This window comes from Erinaceus europaeus, chromosome 7, assembly GCF_950295315.1.
Source record: "Erinaceus europaeus chromosome 7, mEriEur2.1, whole genome shotgun sequence".
In the NCBI taxonomy this organism is placed as follows: domain Eukaryota; kingdom Metazoa; phylum Chordata; class Mammalia; order Eulipotyphla; family Erinaceidae; genus Erinaceus; species Erinaceus europaeus.
The window spans coordinates 133679018-133701240 of NC_080168.1; the positions used below are offsets into that span (position 1 = coordinate 133679018).

Below are 22223 nucleotides of genomic sequence, written 5' to 3' on the forward strand. Positions count from 1 at the left end.
ACCACTGGGAGTCTGGATTGACTTTTTCTTATAGAAAATGCGACAGGGGGGGTCGGGTGGTGGCGCAGTGGGTTAAGCGCATGTGGCGCAAAGCGCAGGGACCAGCGTAAGGATCCCGGTTCAAGCCCCCGGCTCCCCACCTGCAGGGGAGTCGCTTCACAGGCGGTGAAGCAGGTCTGCAGGTGTCTGTCTTTCTCTCCCCTTCTCTGTCTTCCCCTCCTCTCTCCATTTCTCTCTGTCCTATCCAACAACGAATTGCGTCAACAAGGGCAATAATAATAACCACAACGAAGCTACAACAAGGGCAACAAAAGGGGGAAAAAATGGCCTCCAGGAGCGGTGGATTCATGGTGCAGGCACCGAGCCTAGCAATAACCCTGGAGGAGGAAAAAAAAAAAAAGAAAAGAAAAGAAAATGCAACAGGAAGACAGAGAGAAGACACTGCTATACTGAAGCTTCCTCCGAGTGTAGTGGGGACAGGGCAGGAACTCGGGCCATGTAACTGACATAGCAAACCTGCTGTCCAGGTGAGCTTTATTGCTGAACTGCAGAGGCAAGTGTCTGAATTCCCGCCATGTCAAGTTAGTGTCCCTGGGCAGATGCCTGATCTTAGACGGGTAACAACAGGAACCCAGCTTTCTCTGCCACAACTTCTGCATATAAAGCAGACAGCTACCTGGGGATAGGGTGAAGGCATAAGGCTTCACCCAATAGCTTCATTCTCAGTCACCCCTGAACCTCCTCCAGAGGATGCTGGGGTTCCTGGAAATTTGCTTTGAAAACCACCGAACTACTGGAAATGGAATTAAGCCAGCAAAGGAGAGGCTTCTATCCTTTCCAAAGAGTTCTCTAGGCCAGCCTGCCTTTTTGCATTTTGGGTCACTTCTTTTTCAGTCCTGGGGATGTTAGCAGATTTGTTTCAAGAGTAAAAGCTGGGGTTGGGCAGTAGCGCAGTGGGTTAAGCACACATAGCGCAAAGCACAAGGACTGGCATAAGAATCCCAGTTCGAGCCCCCGGCTCCCCACCTACAGGGGAGTCACTTCACAGGTGGTGAAACAGGTCTGCCGGTGTCTGTCTTTCTCTCCCCCTCTCTGTCTTCCCCTCCTCTCTCCATTTCTCTCTGTCCTATCCAACAATAATGACATCAATAGCAACGATAATAATAATCATAACAACGATTTTTAAAAAAGAGTAAAAGCTGCCTGGAGAACCCCAAAGCTTGCTAGCACTGTGTCAGAGCTAAGCAGGGTTCAGCTTTTAAAACCTGGCCACAGGTGCTTAGCACTGCGCTGTCTGTGTGTTTCCCTAAATGTGTGAAACATTTCATTTGCTGTTTGTTAAATTTTACGAAGTGCCAGGCCTGTCAGGCTCCAGATGTGAAGCCTGGCTTTATTCAGATAGATATTAAGGCTGAGACAAGATAATTGTTTGGTGGTTAAACAAAAGGCAGAAGAGGCAATGCTGCTGTTCATAAAACCACGAAGTCAGCCAGAAATAGCATAGAGCCAGAGTCAGAACAGGGTTAGAAGTCATCTGTATCACTGTGTCCCTTGGTACATGGCCTCACTTTGTGTCCCTAAGCCTGCCTTCTCTTGTGCCCGTTGTGTAAGGTGCTCCGAGGACGGGCTGAGAAAATAGACCTGGAAACCCATAGTACACCGCCTGCTCTGTCTGAATTGTGCGTCCTTGTCTTATGCCTCTCTCTTCACCCTTCTTGTTAACCTCTGGGGCTAAGAGAAAAACATGCTTCTGAGCATCCATGCTAAGATCACCAGAGCTGGAAGGGGAAAAGAGTGAAGGTCATCTTACCACTAGATTTCACTTATTTTTTAAGATTCGTGCATTTAAAAATTTTATTTATCTATTTATTCATTCCTTCATTCATTCATTTTAATGAGAGAGCTTCAGAGCTAGAGCAAGAGAGAAATAGATACCAGAGCACTGCTCAACTCTGGCTTATGGTGGTGCTGGGGGACTGAACCTGGGGCCTTAGAGTCTCAGGCATAAGTCTTTTGCAGAGCCATTATACTGTCTCCTGAACCCACAGTAGGTTCATTTATTACAGAGACACAGAGGAGGAGATGAGAATACTGCTCTCAGCTCTGGCTTATGATGGTGCCAGGAACTGAACTTGGGACCTATGGGGCCTTTGGCATGAAGTCCAGTGCTCTAAGGCATTGAAGTATCTCTCTCCCACCCCCTACCCTTCACCACTTTTTTTGCTTGCGAGCCCTTGTTTCAGTTCTGAGTTCCCTAGACTTTCACCTGGAAAAGGACATAGATAGGAACTTGCTATAAGCACTGAGCTAATTGCTCAGATGGATATAGAAAATACTGTATTTTGTTGTGTTTTAAATTATTCCTGAAGGTGTTCTCCCCCCTGCATTTTCTTTTTTTTTTTTTTTTAAGATTTTATTTATTTATGAGAAAGATAGGAGGAGAGAGAAAGAACCAGACATCACTCTGGCACATGTGCTGCCGGGGATCGAACTCAGCACCTCATGCTTGAGAGTCCAGAGTCCTATCACTGTGCCACCTCCCGGACCACCCCCCCTGCATTTTCTAATGAGGTCAATATGCAACACCTTCAGCGTCTTGAGTATCAGATGTAATGATTTGGAGCTCAGGACAAAAATAGTATGATTAGATAGCACTCCAGAGAATACAGATACCTTGATTATACTGCTGCATGGCGCTCTCAACTTGGATGGCCTATAATTTCACTCTCCTCTCTCTCCTGCCCTCCCTCCCTTTCCTTTCCCTCCCATCCCCTTCTTCCCTCTCCCCTTCTTTAAGACACACATGGTAGATAGCATAATGGTTATGCAAAGAGACTCATGTCTGAGGCTCCAAAGTCCCAGGTTCAACCCCCCACATGAGGGGGGAGGGGGATTGAGGGAGAGAGAGATCACAGCAGTGGGCTTTTTTCAGTGAGGTGAGGACCCAGCTTCAACCTGGGTCACACACAAAATTAAGTAGCACACATCTGAGTGAGCTATGCCATCGACCCTGAAGTCTCTTTGCTGAGTCTGTCCTGTTGCTTGGGTCTTACAGCTGAGTCTTGTTCCCCGGCAATTTGAAATACCTGACTGCCGGCTCATTAGTTCTCTGAGATGCAGACGCTCTGTTCTGTGTGTTCCCAAGTCTGTAGATTGAGGGCCTGCCGGCTCCAGCAGGGAACCATCCTCTGAGCGTCTCCCTTGTGCTCACAGCTGCATGATACCCACCTTCACTCACCGTATAGCAGCCTGGTCCATCTTCATAACCCTGCCAGCACCTGCAATACCCTGCAGGGCCGTGGAGATGGCATGGAGTGCCTTCTCTCTCTCTCTCTCTCTCCCTGGAAGTAGATTAAAACTGACAAATCAGTGACAAAGCCTGGCCACATTTGCAAGGTGTGAGGGGGGTGGGAGGATCAGGAGGAGGACTGAGGGGAGTGGGAGCACCAGGAGGAGGTGTGAGTGGAGTGGGAGCATCTCAAGGAGGACTGAGGGGAGTGGGAGCACCAGGAGGAGGACTGAGGGGTGGGGGAGCACCAGGAGGAGGACTGAGGGTAGTGGGAGCACCAGGAGGAGGTGTGAGGGGAGTGGGAGCACCAGGAGGAGGTGTGAGGGGAGTGGGAGCACCGAGAGGAGGACTGGGGGAGGGGGAGCACCTGAAGGAGGACTGAGGGGAGTGGGAGCACTGGGAGGAGGACTGAGGGGAGTGGGAGCACCAGGAGGAGGACTGAGGGGAGTGGGAGCACCAGGAGGAGGTGTGAGGGGAGTGGGAGCACCAGAAGGAGGACTGAGGGGAGTGGGAGCACCAGGAGGAGGACTGAGGGGAGTGGGAGCACCAGGAGGAGGATAGAGGGGAGTGGGAGCACCAGAAGGAGGACTGAGGGGAGTGGGAGCATCTCAAGGAGGAGACTGAGGGGAGTGGGAGCACCAGGAGGAGGACTAAGGGTAGTGGGAGCACCAGGAGGAGGACTGAGGGGAGTGGGAGCACCAGGAGGAGGTGTGAGGGGACGGGGAGCACCAGGAGGAGAATTGAGGGTAGTGGGAGCATCTCAAGGAGGACTGAGGGGAGTGGGAGCACCAGGAGGAGGACTGAGGGGCGGGGGAGCACCAGGAGGAGGACTGAGGGGAGTGGGAGCACCAGGAGGAGGTGTGAGGGGAGTGGGAGCACCAGGAGGAGGACTGGGGGAGGGGGAGCACCTGAAGGAGGACTGAGGGGAGTGGGAGCACCGGGAGGAGGACTGAGGGGAGTGGGAGCACCAGGAGGAGGACTGAGGGGAGTGGGAGCACCAGGAGGAGGTGTGAGGGGTGTGGGAGCACCAGGAGGAGGACTGAGGGGAGTGGGAGCACCAGGAGGAGGACAGCGGGGAGTGGGAGCACCAGAAGGAGGACTGAGGGGAGTGGGAGCATCTCAAGGAGGAGACTGAGGGGAGTGGGAGCACCAGGAGGAGGACTGAGGGTAGTGGGAGCACCAGGAAGAGGACTGAGGGGGGTGGGAGCACCAGGAGGAGGTGTGAGGGGAGGGGGAGCACCAGGAGGAGGACTGGGGGGAGCACCTGAAGGAGGACTGAGGGGAGTGGGAGCATCGGGAGGAGGACTGAGGGGAGTGGGAGCACCAGGAGGAGGTGTGAGGGGAGTGGGAGCATCAGGAGGAGGACTGAGGTGAGTGGGAGCATCAGGAGGAGGTGTGAGGGGAGGGGGAGCACCTGAAGGAGGACTGAGAGGAGTGGGAGCACCAGGAGGAGGACTGAGGGGAGTGGGAGCACCAGGAGGAGGACTGAGGTGAGTGGGAGCACCAGGAGGAGGTGTGAGGGGAGGGGGAGCACCTGAAGGAGGACTGAGGGGAGTGGGAGCACCAGGAGGAGGACTGAGGGCAGTGGGAGCACCAGGAGGCGGACTGAGGGGAGTGGGAGCACCAGGAGGAGATGTGAGGGCAGTGGGAGCACCAGGAGGAGGTGTGAGGGGAGTGGGAGCACCAGGAACTCCTGAGGGGAGTGGGGGCACCAGGAGGAGGTGTGAGGGGAGTGGGAGCACCAGGAACTCCTGAGTGGAGTGGGAGCACCAGGAGGAGGACTGAGGGGAGTGGGGGCACCAGGAGGAGGTTTGAGGGCAGTGGGAGCACCAGGAACTCCTGAGGGGAGTGGGAGCACCAGGAGGAGGACTGAGGGGAGTGGGGGCACCAGGAGGAGGTGTGAGGGCAGTGGGAGCACCAGGAACTCCTGAGTGGAGTGGGAGCACCAGGAACTCCTGAGGGGAGTGGGAGCACCAGGAGGAGGACTGAGGGGAATGGGAGCACCAGGAAGAGGTGTGAGGGCAGTGGGAGCACCAGTAGGAGGACTGAGGGGAGTGGGAGCACCAGGAACTCCTGAGGGGAGTGGGGAAGGATGAGGGTTGCTCCCACTAATAGACATGTCTTCTGCCTCCTTGCACCCCTGGCAAGACTCTGCTACCTTCAAGTCCCCAGGCCCATGTGGTCCTGCTGGGTTTCAGCCCTCTTCCCCTCCATGTGTCTCATGTCATCCTGCCTTCCTGGGTGGGCTGAGCAGGAAATGTCATCTCTAACTGTTCCCTGGTGAGGACACAGGAGCAGCTTCACTCAATGAAGCCTGCAGTTACGAGTGGTCTAAAAGCATAATCAGTTCCTCTGTTAGAATGATGTTTCTGTTGTTCAAATCAAGCCAGCCTCTTCCTGAGGTTTAATCACTGTCTCCTTTAAAATGTAATCAGTGCTGCTTAGAACTGGAGCCTTGAGATCCACTTCTCCCACTTAAGAGAAATAGACACACAACATCCTGGAACTCGTGGGTGGTTGGGGACGGGCAGGCTCTCAGACTTGCTACCCAGCATTATGGTGTTGTTTCTCAGCAGACCCGAGTCCGGGATTTACTGTCCCAGCATCACTGTGTGTCTGTCATGACCGGAGCTCACTTCCTGACGGGGTCAATGTCCACTTGTTAACGAAACAAGAGAATAAGCCACATGTACACCTTTGATTCTTTGTTTTGTTGACTACTGTAATGGTAAAAAATAAATGTGGAAGCAAGGCTTGGTCTGCTTGAGGGAAGCAGGCTTTGACCTCCAGAAGACATTGCTGTCTGGCCACAGACACAAGGCATGGGGCAAGTTGGCCACCATCTCTACTACTGAAGATCTTGTGAGCTGTGTGACTGAACTGAATTCTTTAGACTCAGTGTCATCCTGACTTGCCTGCAGCCTTGAGAGCATGTGCACCTGCAGGTGGTACAAGGGAGAGCTCTGAGCCTGCACGGAGGTCCAAGCCCTGGAAACACATATGCCAGAATGACGCTCTGTTCTCTCTCTCAAAATCTCTACCTCATGAAATAAGTAGGTTTTAATATTAAAAAAGTGGTATTTTCCTTGACCAAAGCATAGTCATCATGTTACTCTGTGCCTGCCAGAGAGTAAGTAGCTCAACTCTCTCTCTCTCTCTTTTTTTTAATGCAAGAATGAATATTTGTTTAGGTCCTTGACTGAACAGAATCTGTGTCTTGCACGTTGGTACACACAGTGGCCGCTGAGGGTTAGAAATCCTTAGCCTTTTTAAGAAGGTAGCCAGGGGGAAATACTGAGCTTGTCTTCTGGGGTGCAGGTGCACTGCCTCTGCCTTTGGGATCCTGACACGGAGATTTCTGTGTCCTCATCATAACATCAGCCCTGACAGAGGAAGGAAAGAGGCAGGCAATTTGACTACACACTTCGCTTGCTGCATGAGCTTTCTCTACTAGGGTTTAAGACACAAAAATAGGAGCAGGAAGACAACTGAACCAGGAGGGCAAGTGCCAGAAGATGTGTGTGGCTCTGGGTTCGAGTCCCTGGTATTTCTCATAGGAGTGCCCCAGCACTGAGGGAGCTTGGTTGCTGTGGTGTCTTTCCATTTGAAAAATTGGATACTGAGTTATGAAGCCCCCCCAGAAAAGTAGCAAAGAAAGGGAGAGACAAGTTGTGTGACCTTAAACGGAAAACCGAAATCAGCTCACGTCACCCCAGCTCAGCCAGTGGGCTCCCGAACATATTTGATGGAGACATTCTGTGCTAAGGATCGATGTAGAGGGGGCAAAAGTAGTCACAGTCGACGATGGTCATGGTGGGACTTTGCTTCATTCCCCTCCCCCTTCATCTCTTCTAGGGCAGATGTGTTTGCGGCCGAGGCTTTTTCCTCTTAGGATGTAGTATCCTGTCTCACGGGGTGTGGCTGGAACAGGAGCGAAGGAGACAGAGCCTGCTCTCTCGGTGTTATGGGAAGAGCCTCATGTCTTTTCTTTGGTTCCAGTGGCCAAGGATGTCAATATTCTTTTCGATGAGTTAGAAACTGTCAACAGTCCTTGCAAAGATGACGATTCTCTCCTCCACCCTGGAAACACGACCAGTACTTCGGACGATGCCAGCAGATTAGAGGCAGGGGGAGAGGTAAGTCTGTGCATTTTTCTAGAAATCAAACCGATTCATAAAAGGTGCAGACATGTACCAACAGTGGGCAGCTATCACTGGCCTTTAATATCCCCCACGGGTCTTTCTTTCTTGATTTCAAGGTCCCAGATCTACCTAAATTTCAAGGAAACTTTGAGTGAGAATTGCATGACGTAAAGTCATATCACTTACACAAGATAAAAAATGCTTTTTTTTTTCTTTTTAGTTAAAAGTGTTAATGGTTTACAGTGCAGTGTTGACAATAGGTAAAATTTCTCCTCTCACTATGGCAGGAGTCTGTAAAACACTTTCACCCAAGGCCTAGCTTTTTTTTTTTTTTGCCTCCAGGGTTAATGCTGGGGTTTGGTACCAGCCCTATAAATCCACTGCTCCTGGTGGCCTTTCTTTTTTTCTTTTTTTTTTTTAATTTGACAGGACAGAGAGAAATTGAGAGGGGAGGGGGTAGAGAGGGAGAGAAAGAAAGACACCTGCAGCCCTGCTTCACCACATGGGATGCATCCCCACTGCAGGTATTGTATGAAGCCTGTGTTTCCACTGGTCTGGGCACACTGACAGCTCATCATAGCGGTTCATAGACCCATTTGCTCACTTTGACTTTTGAAATAGAGTGATTTTTTTTCAAGGCATTCACACTGCTCTGGTTGTATTTATTGGAATTGAATATCCCCTTTGTATAGGCATATACACACTGAATACACAGACTAATGTTGCCATAATCCCACATTCAGTTAAGCCTTGAGAGATGGCCCCTTTGACGGGAATAACTGACTTTTATCAAGCTTCCCAGAACTCTTCTTTTAAACTGTATGTGCTACATATGTTTTAATCTTTAAATTAATTTTTATTCCCACCAGAGTTATTGCTGGGTCTCAGCAATCCTGGTATAAACTCCCAAATACACCAATCCCAGTAGCCACTTCTCACTTTTCTTTTTTTCCTTTCAATTTTACTTGATAGGACAGAGGGAAATGGAGAGAAGAGGGTGGTCCTTGCAACTACCTGATACCTTGGCTGCAGCCCTGTTTGCAGACAAGTGCTGACTGAATAAGATGCAGGATGGCTTCCTTGGGCAGCAAATAATGTGAATGTCTGAGTTCCCAGTCCTGGCACCCCTATGTCAGAGCTGAGCAGCGTGCTAGCCTTTCTTAGAATAAGTACATAGGTAAGAAGAGAAGGGTGTTGAAGAGGAGGGAGGGAGGGAGGGAGGGGTGACGGAGAAAGGGAAGGAAGAAGAGAGGGAGATGGGAAGGAGAGAGAGAGAGGTCTTCACAGGAGACATGGGACATAGATGTTTCCTTCCCTCCTGACTGCAGCTTGTACAAGAATTTGGATGCTAGGGATGACTTTGTGTCAGTATATATGGCATGTGCTTTCTTTTTCTTCTTTTTATTTTTATTTATTAGTGATTCAATATTGATTTACAAAATTACATGTCAGCAGGGGTATAATTTCACACTGTTCCCACCACCAGAGTTCTGAATCCCAAGTCCCTCTGTTGCAAACTGCTGCGGTTCTCCCAAGCTTGCAGACACGGGCTCACTGTCATCTCTACAGCTGTCTGTCTACATCTGCACAGAACTACCCCCTTTTTCTTCCAGGCCCCATCCTCTCTTCCCCGCCAAGCCACTCATGATCCTATTACAACATCCAAATATCTCTCCCCTTTTTGTCATTTCTCTCTGGGACCTGGTGGAGCTTGAGTTCAGAGCCCTCTTACCCTCTTCCTCCTATCACTTCCCCCCACTGGGCGTATGGATCAAACTTGTTTTGGGGGAGCAGAAGGTGGGAGTTCTGGCTTCTGTCATTGCTTCTCCACTGGACATGTGTGTTGGCAGGTCAATCCATCCCTCCAGCCTGTCTCTGTCTTTCCCTAGAGGGGCAGGGTTCTGGGGAGGGGAGGTTTCAGGACATAGTGGTGAGGGCGTCTGCCCAGGGAAGTCAGGGTGGAATCACGGTAGCTTCTGAGCATGTGCTTTCTTTGTACTGTTTGAAAATGCATGTGTACAGAGGGCTGAGGGAAATATGGGCCCATTTCCACTTGATAGAGGCCCAGCAGAATTCACTCCCTCTGGACAACAGGTGCTTGACCTCTTGGACTTGGGCTCGACCTGATTCCATGGATCCCTCTCAGTGTTGTGCTTGATTATAATAAACCTGTTGTGCTTGGGCAAGAGTGACACCCCTGCCTTTGTGCTTTATGTTTTATCTGTAAAGAGCTGGGTGTATTGTTACCCACATGGGAGTTAAGAGCTTGGTAGTAAAGTGGACACCCCAAAGCACATTGGGCCCTTATGAACTCCCGTTTTCAAATATCTTCTGAAGGAGACTGGGGTGTTTCATGTGGTAGTGCCAACTGATATACCACTGGCTCCAGTTGCTCTCAGTGGAGGAAAATCAATAATACATGTGTGCAAGAAGAAAGAATAAGTGTGCTGTTGTGAAACTTGCTTTTCTGACTACAACTTTTTAAATATATTTGTTTTTAATTTCTTTATTGGGGGATTAATGGTTTACAGTCGACAGTAAATACAATAGTTTGTACATGCATAACATTTCCCAGTTTCCACATCACAATACAACCCCCACTAGGTCCTCCTCTGCCATCATGTTCCAGGACCTGAAGCTTCCCCCCACCCCACCCAGAGTCTTTTACTTTGGTGCAATACACTACACAACTTTTATTTTTAAATGTAAGTTTCTCACTGTTGTTTTATGTGCAATTTCCCCATAACAGTTGGTGGTGAACATATTTTGTGCCCCTGCTGACGTAGATAGATGTAGCTTGGGGCATAAAGTACACTGGGCACAGAGTAAGGGGAGGTCAGGGGCGCTGAATCAGAGGCTATACCTGTAGGAAGTAAGATCCTTCCGTCTTAATAACCCGTCAGGACTAATGATGTGGAGTACCTGTGCTGGTACATGGGAGAAGCTGCCCACCTCCCTGTGATGGCTTCTGAAAAGCACTCACTCAGCCCAGCTCCCTTCCCACCATGCACTGGGAACCCTCCTCCTCAGGTTCCTTTTCTTTGGTGTAATAGAGCACTGTGAGACTCTTGGTCCAGATGTTCCTTGCACCATGTGTAACAAATACCTCCAAGCAAAGCATTCTTGCTACTGTAGGCAAGAATTCAAACAGATGGAACTGCAATGTTGCCACAATAATCAAAAGTGTCTGCAATCCCATCTCTGCACCCTGCCAGTGGTGCTGTCTTCATAAATCTTTGTGTTTTCAGTCTCTGACTCTGTAAAGGGGTGTGTCACAGGCCTGCCCTCACAGATTCCTGCTGTGTTTGTTTTGTAGTGTGTAAAACAGTGTTGTCCTGCAGTGTGCTCTGTGGTTTGCTTTTGTTTTTGTCCTTGACCCTGTCTTAAGTGGCTTGTGCTACCACTAGGTGCAGCAGTAGTCTCTCTCTTCACTGCTCTGTAACTGCCCACTGTAGTGTTAGAGATGCTTGTCTATTCGCTCATCCATGTGCTCATTTCTTGTTGGTATGCTTCTAAAAACCCCTTCTGTTTCATTTGGTTTAAATCCCCCCTGCTTAACACTGCATTCTATTTACATAACCACTGTATTCTATTTACATAACCACTGCCTTCTATTTACATAAATCATTTTTACATTTACATAAAGCACCACCTTCCCTCCAGGACATTGGGGGTTTAGTGGTAGAATTCTCACCTGCTCCACCCCCTCTCCTTGTCACACCCTGACCCTCTCCTTGTCACACCCTGATTTTCACCAGTCACTTTTCTCTCCACCCTCTCTGCGTCAGATCCTGTTCACACCCTACTTGGGAAGTATATATAAAGACAACATTGTTCGTTTTAGTTAGTTGTTTGTTTAGTTTAGCTTAGCTTGGTATAGATTGCGCTGCGTCCTGCATGAATAAAGAGATACTGCGTACAACCCAGCCGTGAGTCCTGGGTCGTCTGTCTCCCGTCAATGAAGCTCAGCCCGGCAATTTCTCTTGACTTTTTTTCCCTACTCAAGGATGGTGACCATATACATGCCTCCTAGTTGCTTTGTCAAGAATCTCTTTGAATTTATGTGTCCATGGAAATTTTCAGTTTTACAAGATAGTAACTAGCCTATTTTTACAATAAGTAAATCGGTGTTCACACTCAGTTGTGGAATGTGAGAATTTTCAGTTGTTCCACACCCTTGCCAGTGTTCCTGAGTACTGGCCACATGGTTTTTCCAGTCGTTAGTTTCGCTGCTTCCCCCTGCTTACATTTTATTAATAAAATGTCATTTTGATGAAACAAGGAAAATTATTTAGTTTAAATTTTCCTCTATTATTAATGTTAATGTCTTATTAATATTAATGTCTTATTAACTCTTTATTAATGTCTTAAACTGGTCCTGTTCTCTTTGTATGCAGACAGTGCCAGAGAAAAACAGATCAAATGGACTTTACTTCAGAGATGGAAAGTGTCGGATTGACTACATCCTGGTATACAGAAAAGCCAACCCCCAGACTGAAAAGAGAGAAGTATTTGAAAGAAATATACGCGCAGAAGGATTACAAATGGAGAAAGAGGTAAACAGTTTGCTTGGATGACACAAAACATAAATATACATCATCTCATGTCAAGAGACAGTTACAGAAACAAGCAGTTAGCCATTTTGGCAACCAAATGTTTCACTGGCCAAGGTTTGCCACTCTGCAGTATTTGGGGAATGTTCTAGCAATTAGACTTGCTCAGCACAGTTTGCCTTGGAGAACATTTGAATGTCAATGCTTCTGTGAAAATCAGAACACTCTATTCTAAATGAATGGACTGTTTCAAAGTGTCACACATTTTTTCACAATAGATTTTTATGGAGAGAACATTGCCTTAGAGCAGTATTATATAAGTTTCAGGTGTGTACTATTATAGTTCAAACTGTATGCTGTTTTTGCCCATCTCAAAGGATAGCTAGCGTCTGTTGTCTTGCATTAGACCCTGTTCTGTCCTTTTGCAGTTGATCCCCTTTCACTGTTTTACTCAACCAACTTCTTCTCTGGCCACCTCCAGTCTGTTCTCTGCATCCCCAAACTTGTTTCCTTTGGTTCCATCTGATCATTTGCTTTCTTGCTTTATCTTTGACATGAGTGCAAATTATGGCATTTGTCTTTCTCCTCCTGACTGCTTTAACTTGGCACCATCCTCCCAAAGTCCAGCCATCTGCTTGCCACAAATGGCAAGGCTTCTTGTTTATAGCTGAGTGCTGTTCCAGTGTGAGTAGATGCCTCTCTATCACTCCATCCCTGAGCACTACTCCAGTATGAGTAGATACTTTATCACGTCATCCATTGATGGCACTTCGCTTGGACTGCTTCCAGATCTTGGCATTCTTCCCCTACCCCTTGGCTTCTATGGTTTGAAGGATTGAACCTGGGACTGTGGAGCCTTAGACATGAGAGTCTTTTTGCATAACCATCATGTTGTCTCCCCCACCCATCTTGGCTATTTTGTAAGCAATACAGCCACAAGAAGAGCAGTGTTTATATTTCCTTGAATTAATGTTTTTTTGTCTTAATTCTTTGGAGAAATGCTCAGCTATGGGATAGCTGGATCATATAGAATTTCAATCTCTCTCTCTCTCTCTCTGTGTGTGTGTGTGTGTGTGTGTGTGTGTGTGTGTAATCGCCTGTTTTCCATAATGACTGCACCTGTTTGCTTTCTCCTTAGTAGAACACATGGTACCCTTTGCTCTGTATCCTTGCCTACATGTCATATCTGCCATTTTTATGATAGCCATTCTAACAGGTGTGAGGAGTTGTCTCAGGGCAGTTTGATTCATATTTTCCATATAACAAGTGGTGATGAACATTATTTTATGTACCTGTTGGCTCCCTGAAATATCGGTTTAGATCTTTTGCCCAGTTTTTAATTGGTATGTTTTTATGTTGCACCACAATATTTCTTTATATGTTTTGGGTACTAACCTCTTAGTAAGATTTGTGATTATCAAATATCTAGTCACTCAGTAGGCTGACTCTTAATTTTAGTGGTAGTTTGATCTAGTCACATCTGCTTTTCTTGACTTTGGGCTCCCTTGTTATGAGAATTAGATCCACACTTACACCTTTATGACCAGTGCTGAGGGACTTGCCACTGATGTTTACTCCTGGAATGGCGCGTGCTCTGGTTGATGTGTCTTCCTACAGCTGGTGCTTCTGCCTGCGTATCTGTGGAGGGTCTTATTTGGATGGATTTAAGAAACCTCTGGATAAAATGCATTTACCCTCCTCTGGAGGCTTCTTTTGCATTTCAGAAAGCACAGTAAGCTTTGGCATCTTCATGCACCAGAAGAAATTGTCTGAAAGATTTGGCCCAGAGTAGCTAGAGCTGATAAAATGACTCTAATCTGAAGAGACACTAAGATTGTTTTTGCCAGATTCCAAAATTCAAGTGCTTTGTTCGCTGTGTTTTGCTTATTTCTTCATATGGGAAATTTTTTGAAAACAAATAATAGGCAAGGTATAATCCTCTGATTATAGTCCACAGTGAGATTGCTGTGTGCCCAGAGGTAAGGTGTGCATTTACAGACTGGGTCCTGTTAGCTGGCTCACGTCACTCTCCCCAGCTATCCCGTCAACATTGTTTCTGTGCTTTTCTTGACCGAAACAGAAATGGGTCCCTGGACCTGGTCCCAGTATGAGACTGAGCTGCCACTAAGCAGTGACAGCAGCAGGAGGACATCGGAGAGCTCACTCAGTTCTGAGCTTGTCTACCTGGACATGGGGGGATGTTCCACAGGCTGAAGTTTCAGACTTCTCAACACCCCCTCCCCGGCCCCTTTGGTTTTCTGCTTAAAGAAATCAGCTCTAGAGAGATCTCAGTCTCACTTGGGGATATTGTCCCACAAAGAGAAAAAAATTGAAAATGGAACTCCACAAAATAATGTAATCTGCTAAAACAATTTACTTCTTTTTTTAACATTTTGTTTGATAGGACAGAAAGAAACTGAGAGGGAAAGGAGAGGGAGAGAAAGAAAGAGAAAGAGAAAGAGAGGGAGAGAGATACCCGCAGCACTGCTTCACAGCTAGTTAAGCTTCTTCCCTGCAGGTGGGGCTTGGGGCCTTGTACCCGGGTCCTTGAGCCTGAGTGCATGCACATGGTATTGTGTGTGCTCAGCTGGGTGCCCCACTGCCCTGCCACTGCTGCTGTGTTTACCTGACAGATCTGCCTTCAGGGAACACATGCATGCAATCAAGATTGGGGAGTGAACCCATTTGTCTGAGGTGATAGATAGTGAATAATAGTAACAGTGAAATGTCCATGTCTGCATCTACTGACTACTCTCATTCCCTTTTGATAGAAGAGAGAATTGAGGCCCCAGCTGATAAGATCAGAAAAAAAGTCAGGATTGAGGGGCTGGGTGGTGACTCACCAGGTAGAGGACCTGGGTTCAAGCCCTCAGTCCCCACCTGCGGGGAGGAAGGTTCATGAGTGCTGGAGCAGTGCTGCAGGTGTGTGTGTGTGTGTGTGTGTGTGTGTGTGTGTGTGTGTGTGTGTGCGCGCGCGTGTGTGCATGTTCCTATCACTATCCAAACAAGGGCCACCTGAAACTTCAGAGTCATGCAGCCGTTGAGCCCAGAGATAGCCCTCCTGGTGGCATGCCAGGTTGAGCCCAGAGTACTGCTACCCTCCAGGAAGCTTCAGTGCTGTGCTGTGCTGTGGTTCCCTCTCTCCCTGTCTCTCTCTCTCTGTCTCTGCAGAAGTTGCCTGGTGCTGTAGAATAGTGCATATGTGTAGGCCTAGTGAGACACACATGGAGATTTAAAACATGAGTGTCCCTGTTCTTCTCCTGATGACATGCTGAGTCCTGGTGTGGAGACATAGATCTCAGGACTGCAGGAGCTGGATACAGGTGGGGCGAGGAACGGGAAGCTGAGGTACAGGACAAGGTGCTGTGGGACTCCAGTCACTATGTGCTCAGCTCCCCACCATCTGTGGCCCTGACACACTGAGTGGACTTGAACTTTAGCTAGCTAAAGTGTTCTGGATGTCACTTCCCTTGTGTTTCAGATTTGTTTGTTTATTACAAGGAGAGAAAAAAACATGAGAGAGAGAGGGGGAGAGAGAGTGCGCAAGAGTGAGCATGGCTCGGTTCTGGCATGTGGTACTAGGGATTGAACCTGGATCTTCTGGGGCCTAGATTCCACATGCTTACTAATGATGACATCAATTGCTGTGAACTATGAGGGTTAGGTGAGCCCACAGAGTAGAAAGCAGATATGAAGAAAATTGCTTACCCTTTCATTTTTATTCAACATGATTTTGTGCCAGTGTATTTATTCACTTACTTCCTATTGAGGCAAGTAGTCGTGATTTTCTGTTTGTGACTGTGATGTCAAAATCTATAAAATTCATCAATTTAAAGTGAAATATGGGACTGAAAGACAGTAGATGAGCTATAAGTCTGCAAATCACGGGAGTGACTGCAACCCTTCCTTAACTCCGGAGGCTCTGGAGGTTGGGACCCAGACGTCTGGTCTTCTGGGATCACTGCTTGGTGACAGCCCCTTTTCTGGAATGCAGGTGTGACCAAGGCCTTGCTCCTTAGACAACAGACTGTGGCGGTGGTGGTGGGGAGCCACTTGTGGGGTTCTGCTGAGGCAGCTAACACTGCGCCCAGTAGACTGGTGTCAGGAAGTCTCTCCTCATGGATTTTGAGAGTATGTGAGGGGCTCCATGCAAAGAAAGACAGCTGCCCCTACAGTTGTCAGCCAGCAAGAACACAGGCTTCAGTCCAACAACCCCAAGGAGATGAAGGACTCTTCCTTTGTCCTGGTTAGGGCCTGTGCTGCAGCCTGTTGAGCCCCACAAGCTGGGCTAGCAGTGCTTGGATTCAGGACTGACCCCTGGAAAACTGATCATTAGGATGTTGTTTCTTTCTTTACTTATTATTATTATTATTATTATTATTATTGTATTATCTTTATTTACTTATTGGATAGAGACAATCAGAAATCAAGAGAGAGGGAAAGAGACAGAAAGAGACCTGCAGTACTGCTTTACCACTTGCAAAGCTTCTACCCTGCAGGTGAGGAAGGGGGCTCCAGCCTGGGTCCTTGCACATTGTAACATGTGCACTCAGCCAGGTGGGTGCCCCTAGGATGCTGTTTCTAGCCTGGAGGTTAGTGGGAGGGTTGTTATGCACAGGAAACAACCCCTATAGCAAGGAAGAATAGGCCAGGCGTTCTTAGTGCTCATTTGTGTCCCACCCTTTGGAGCTGTGTGCTCTTGGAAAAGTTAGTTCATCTGCGAGATGGAGCTAATCATGGTGTCTGTTTCATGGGTTATCATGGTAGCAAAATGGGGATAGGGACCAAGTGCCATTTCTGCACCTGTCACCCTTACTGCTGGCCTTGTAGTTGCCATAACAGGTGAAGATGTTGTTTGTTTGATGCTTTTACTTTAGGAATAGCTCATCAAGGGAGATTTTCAGGAGAATTGCCGTATAGTTTGCCACACAAATAACCATGAAATGGACTAGCAATGTCACCTGGCCATGTAGTGCTGATGTGCACACACTAATGGACTTATGGTTATACTCTTGGAATAAATCGGAATGCCCTTGATGCCAAAGTCCAGATACTCTGATTCCAGAGCATTCGGTCTGGGAACATTAGGGAATGAAATCACAGAGTAGCCCAGAAGCCTGAAACTATGCTTGATTGCCTGTCCCACTAGCTTCTCCTGCTCGAGAGGAAACTTCTCTGAGTCCCTGTAGCAAGAGCTCGCCTCTCCCAGGACATTCCCGCTTCGGTTTTCACCCTGTCGGTCGTCTGCACCCTCAGCAGGACTGTTACTGTGGGTGCCCTCAGACTCTGCTCAGTGCTGTGGGGCTCTCCTGTGGGGTCTGTCTCATTCTTTCTCTCTCCTCCCGCCCTCTACTTCCCTTTCTAGCTTCACTCCCCTTTCCTTACACTGCATTTTTTGTTTGTTTTATTTTGGTTTTACACTGATTTAGAAATCTAGGGCCTGATGCTGCTTCAACTGCTTCTCCTTATTCCGAAGACAGAGTCAAGCCATAACCACTTCTGTTGCTGGGTCATGATGACAAGTGTAAAGCTCTCTTGGACTGATTTGCTCAGAGACTGATCTTAAATAAAGCTATATTTAATATGTGACTCATGCCTAGCCCTTCTCTCAGGACAGAATAACGCTATGATAATAGTCAGAGTTAGTGTGATTTATTGCACCCCCCCCCTCAGGAATATAGTTGGAAAGATGTCAGCCCTCCAGAGGGGACTGGTCTGGGGTAAAATTTCTGCTTTGTTGCCACTTGTTCTGTGTCAGTGTGGCTGCAGCTCTAAAAGGAGGTGAAATCCTTTCTTGTGGTGACTTTTGTGTGTGATGTTCCTCCTGCAGGTAACACGCTGTGTTGTACACAATTGTGCAAAGTATATTGTCTGCACGTGACACTAGTCATTCATTAATGAGGTGGAGCCATTTCAGAGCTCTGAAACAGGACAGAGACTGTAAATCCAGCCTCCTTGTAATCTCTACAAGAGAAGCTTTGTGGAGCTCCAGGTATATAAAGCAGACTTTGTTAACCAAGCCTAAAATGACTTGGGCTGCAACAGTGATGACTCAGGCTGTCCCCCGGGCAGCCACCAGCCTGAGGGCACTTCCAGGTGGGCCACAAGGATATTTGAAGAGCAGTGTCTGGCATCTGACTATCCTTTTCGAGTGGAGTATTCACTCAATAGCTGGCCAGTGCCTGTTGTTATCAAGGGGAAGAGCCCCTCAGTGAGCAGATATGTCAGGTGTGAAGACACTGAGAGAAACCCTGCAGCAGTGGAGGGCAGGTGTCATGGTCTCCAGCCAGGAGCTCAAGGGGAGTCTGGGGTCGGTCGAGAGAAACTGCAGTTTACCAAGTCAGTTCTCTAAGGGAGCTCAGCTAGGATTATGGAATGTGAGGCTGAGGCTGAACAGCTGAGGGTGTGGAGAGGACATTGGGGCTGACTGGGAGACTTGCTGGGAAAGGGCCCAGGAAAGCTGGCCATGCTCTGCATCCCTGTAGCCTCGCCTGAGCCTGGAGCAGGGCAGGGCAGGTGCATGAGCAGCCTGGGAGTGTGGGGCACGGGGGCTGCCAGCAACCACACCCGCCTGTGCCAGGAACACGCCCACTCTCCTCACTCCTAACTGGCTCCTAACTCACTCCTCACTCACTCTCTCCTCACTCACTCACTCACTCACTCACTCATGCACTCACTCCTCACTATCTCCTCACTCACTCACTCACTCACTCATGCACTCACGCACTCACTCTCTCCTCACTCACTCACTCATGCACTCACTCACTCACTCACTCCTCACTCACTCTCTCCTCACTCACTCACTCACTCACTCACTCATACACTCACTCCTCACTATCTCCTCACTCACTCACTCACTCACTCATGCACTCACTCACTCACTCTCTCCTCACTCACTCACTCACTCATGCACTCACTCACTCACTCCTCACTCACTCTCTCCTCACTCACTCTCTCCTCACTCACTCACTCATGCACTCACTCACTCATGCACTCACTCATTCATTCCTCACTCACTCAGTCATTCTTCACTCACTCCCTCACTCACTCTCTTCTCACTCACTCCTCACTCACTCACTCCTCATTCACTCTCTCCTCACTCACTCACTCATGCACTCACTCCTCACTCACTCTCTCCTCACTCACTCACTCATGCACTCACTCCTCACTCACTCTCTCCTCACTCACTCACTCACTCACTCATGCACTCACTCCTCACTCACTATCTCCTCACTCACTCACTCACTCACTCATGCACTCACTCACTCACTCCTCACTCACTCTCTCCTCACTCACTCTCTCCTCACTCACTCACTCATGCACTCACTCACTCATGCACTCACTCATTCATTCCTCACTCACTCAGTCATTCTTCACTCACTCCCTCACTCACTCTCTTCTCACTCACTCCTCACTCACTCACTCCTCATTCACTCTCTCCTCACTCACTCACTCATGCACTCACTCCTCACTCACTCTCTCCTCACTCACTCACTCATGCACTCACTCCTCACTCACTCTCTCCTCACTCACTCACTCATGCACTCACTCCTCACTCACTCTCTCCTCACTCACTCACTCACTCACTCATGCACTCACTCCTCACTCACTATCTCCTCACTCACTCACTCACTCACTCATGCACTCACTCTCTCCTCACTCACTCTCTCCTCACTCACTCACTCATGCACTCACTCATTCATTCCTCACTCACTCAGTCATTCTTCACTCACTCCCTCACTCACTCTCTCCTCACTCACTCTCTCCTCACTCACTCACTCATGCACTCACTCCTCACTCACTATCTACTCACTCACTCACTCACTCACTCATGCACTCACTCACTCACTCTCTCCTCACTCACTCATGCACTCACTCACTCATGCACTCACTCACTCACTCCTCACTCACTCAGTCATTCTTCACTCACTCCCTCACTCTCTTCTCACTCTCTCCTCACTCACTCACTCATGCACTCACTCACTCATGCACTCACTCATTCATTCCTCACTCACTCAGTCATTCTTCACTCACTCACTCACTCTCTTCTCACTCACTCCTCACTCACTCCTCACTCACTCCTCATTCTTCACTCACTCCTTCACTAACTCTCTCCTCACTCGCTCACTCACTCCTCACTCATTCCTCATTCACTCCTCACTCACTCCTCTCTCACTCCTTTCTTGCTTCTAACTCACTTCTCCCTCACTCACTCCTCACTCATTCCTCTCTTGCTCCTCACTCACTCCTCACTCACTCCTCTCTTGCTTCTAACTCACTTCTCACTCACTCCTCACTCCTCACTCACTCCTCACTCACTCACTCTCTCCGCACTCCTCACTCACTCCTCTCTCGCTCCTAACTCCTCTCTTGCTTCTAACTCACTTCTCACTCACTCCTCTCTCGCTCCTAACTCACTCCTCTCTTGCTCCTAACTCATTCCTCACTCAGTCACTCACTCCTCACTCACTCATTGCTCACTCACTTCTCACTTATTCCTCACTCATTCTGTTCTCACTCACTCCTCACTCACTCACTAATCACTCCTCACTCCTCACTCACTCACTACTCACACACATTCACACACACACACATTCACACACACTCCTTATTCTTTGCTATTCATCAGCTTAGTATCTAGCTCTTTTAAAAATCTTTTCTTTCTGTGGGCATAAAAACACTGAGAGAGAAAGGGGCATAGAGAGGGTTGGAGGGCAGGGCAGGGGCAGTTGTGAGGGAGGAAGTGTCAGCCAGCCTTTCCTTTGTCTCCTCTGCTCTGCATCACAGTTTCCTTAGGTGGGTTTGTGGCCACAGCCTCTCTGCAAGGCAAGGTCTGTTCTCTATGAATGTCGTTCTGTCTTGAACAAAGAGAACTGTGGGGACTCAGCACCTGGGCAAAGGATGTGTGTAGCATGTGTGCGTGCAGGGGTGGGCATGTGGGGGGAGGTTGAACTGGTGACTGCAGAGGGGCAGTTCTCAGCCTGCTCAGTGGAGGGTTCACAGAGCTGCTCCAGCACCACCTCCTGGGTAGTTTGGGCTCACATCTCACATCCGACAAGCAGTAAGGGTGTGATACCAGGGCAGGGCTGGCACGGACATCAGTGAAGGGCAGGGGCTGCTGGGGACAGGGCTGGAGACTGCTCTATCCAGTGCCCTCAACGTGGCATCCTTACAGCTCCTTCTGAGGTCTCCATCGTGCAGAGGAGAAATGCTGGAGCAAATATATTTCCCAGAATTCCCAGCCCAGCTTTAGGTTCTGGGTGAAAGGGGAGGATGAGGAGGAGGAGGACGACGACGACGAGGAGGGAGAGGAGGATGAGGAGGAGGAGGACGAGGAGGAGGAGGACGAGGTGGAGAAGGATGAGGAGGAGGATGAGGAGGAGGAGGACGACGAGGAGGAGGACGAGGAGGAGGAGGATGAGGAGGAGGAGGACGAGGAGGAGGAGGACGAGGAGGAGGAGGACGAGGTGGAGGAGGACGAGGTGGAGAAGGATGAGGAGGACGACGAGGAGGAGGAGGACGAGGAGGAGGACAAGGAAGACTAGAAGGGCGAAGGGGCAATCAGGAAGCTCTGAAAAGCCATCTAGGCATTTAGGAAGAATCTGAATTTGTTGCCTAAGACAGAGGTAGCTGTGGGTAGGAGAGACAGCATAATGGTTTTGCAAAAAGACTCATTCCTGAGGCTCCCCCGTCTCTAGTGCAGTCCCCCTGCTAGTGAGTGGGGGCTGGAGGAAGGGAAGGTGGGGCAGGAAGGTGGAGGTCCTGGCCCTTCTCCTGTTGAGTGTCAGTCATCCTGCACAGGCTTGCCATGGATGGGTGTCTGTTTCTTCCAGCCACCTTGCGAGAACTGGAGAATAAAAAAGGAGCTGGAGCCGGTTATCTGTTGCTGCCTAATAAACAGCTCTCAAACCTGGAGGGTTTAAACAGCATTTCCTTGGCCTTCCAGTCTGCAGTCAGGCAGCACTCAAAGGTGACCATCCCTCCTCTGTGCCACAGGGAGGTGGCTCTAGGAACGGGTCAGAAGGCTCCCTCAGAGACAGCTGAGGCCAGGCAGGAGAGAGCTCAGGGACTTGCATGCTTGAGCTCCTAGAGGCTCCAGGTTCACACCCTGTACTGCCAGGGCTGACGTGTGCCGCCATCTCTTTAGAGAGTCAGCTGGCCATTGAGTGGGAAGCCAGTACAGCAGCCAGCTGGGTGCTGAGCCAGGGTTGGGGCTGGGTCTGTCTTTCTCTGCATTCC

General features: G+C 48.9%; 1 protein-coding gene across 6 annotated transcripts in view; it reads left to right on the forward strand.

Annotated features, from left to right (window-relative positions):
• ANO4 (anoctamin 4) overlaps positions 1-22223 on the forward strand; it is a 413046-nt gene that overhangs the window by 259391 nt on the left and 131432 nt on the right. For all 6 annotated transcript variants that reach the window (XM_060195637.1, XM_060195638.1, XM_060195640.1 and 3 more), the window contains 2 exons: positions 7289-7425; positions 11829-11987. In XM_060195637.1, coding sequence (XP_060051620.1) covers positions 7289-7425; positions 11829-11987 — 296 coding nt within the window. The remainder of the gene's footprint in view (positions 1-7288; positions 7426-11828; positions 11988-22223) is intronic.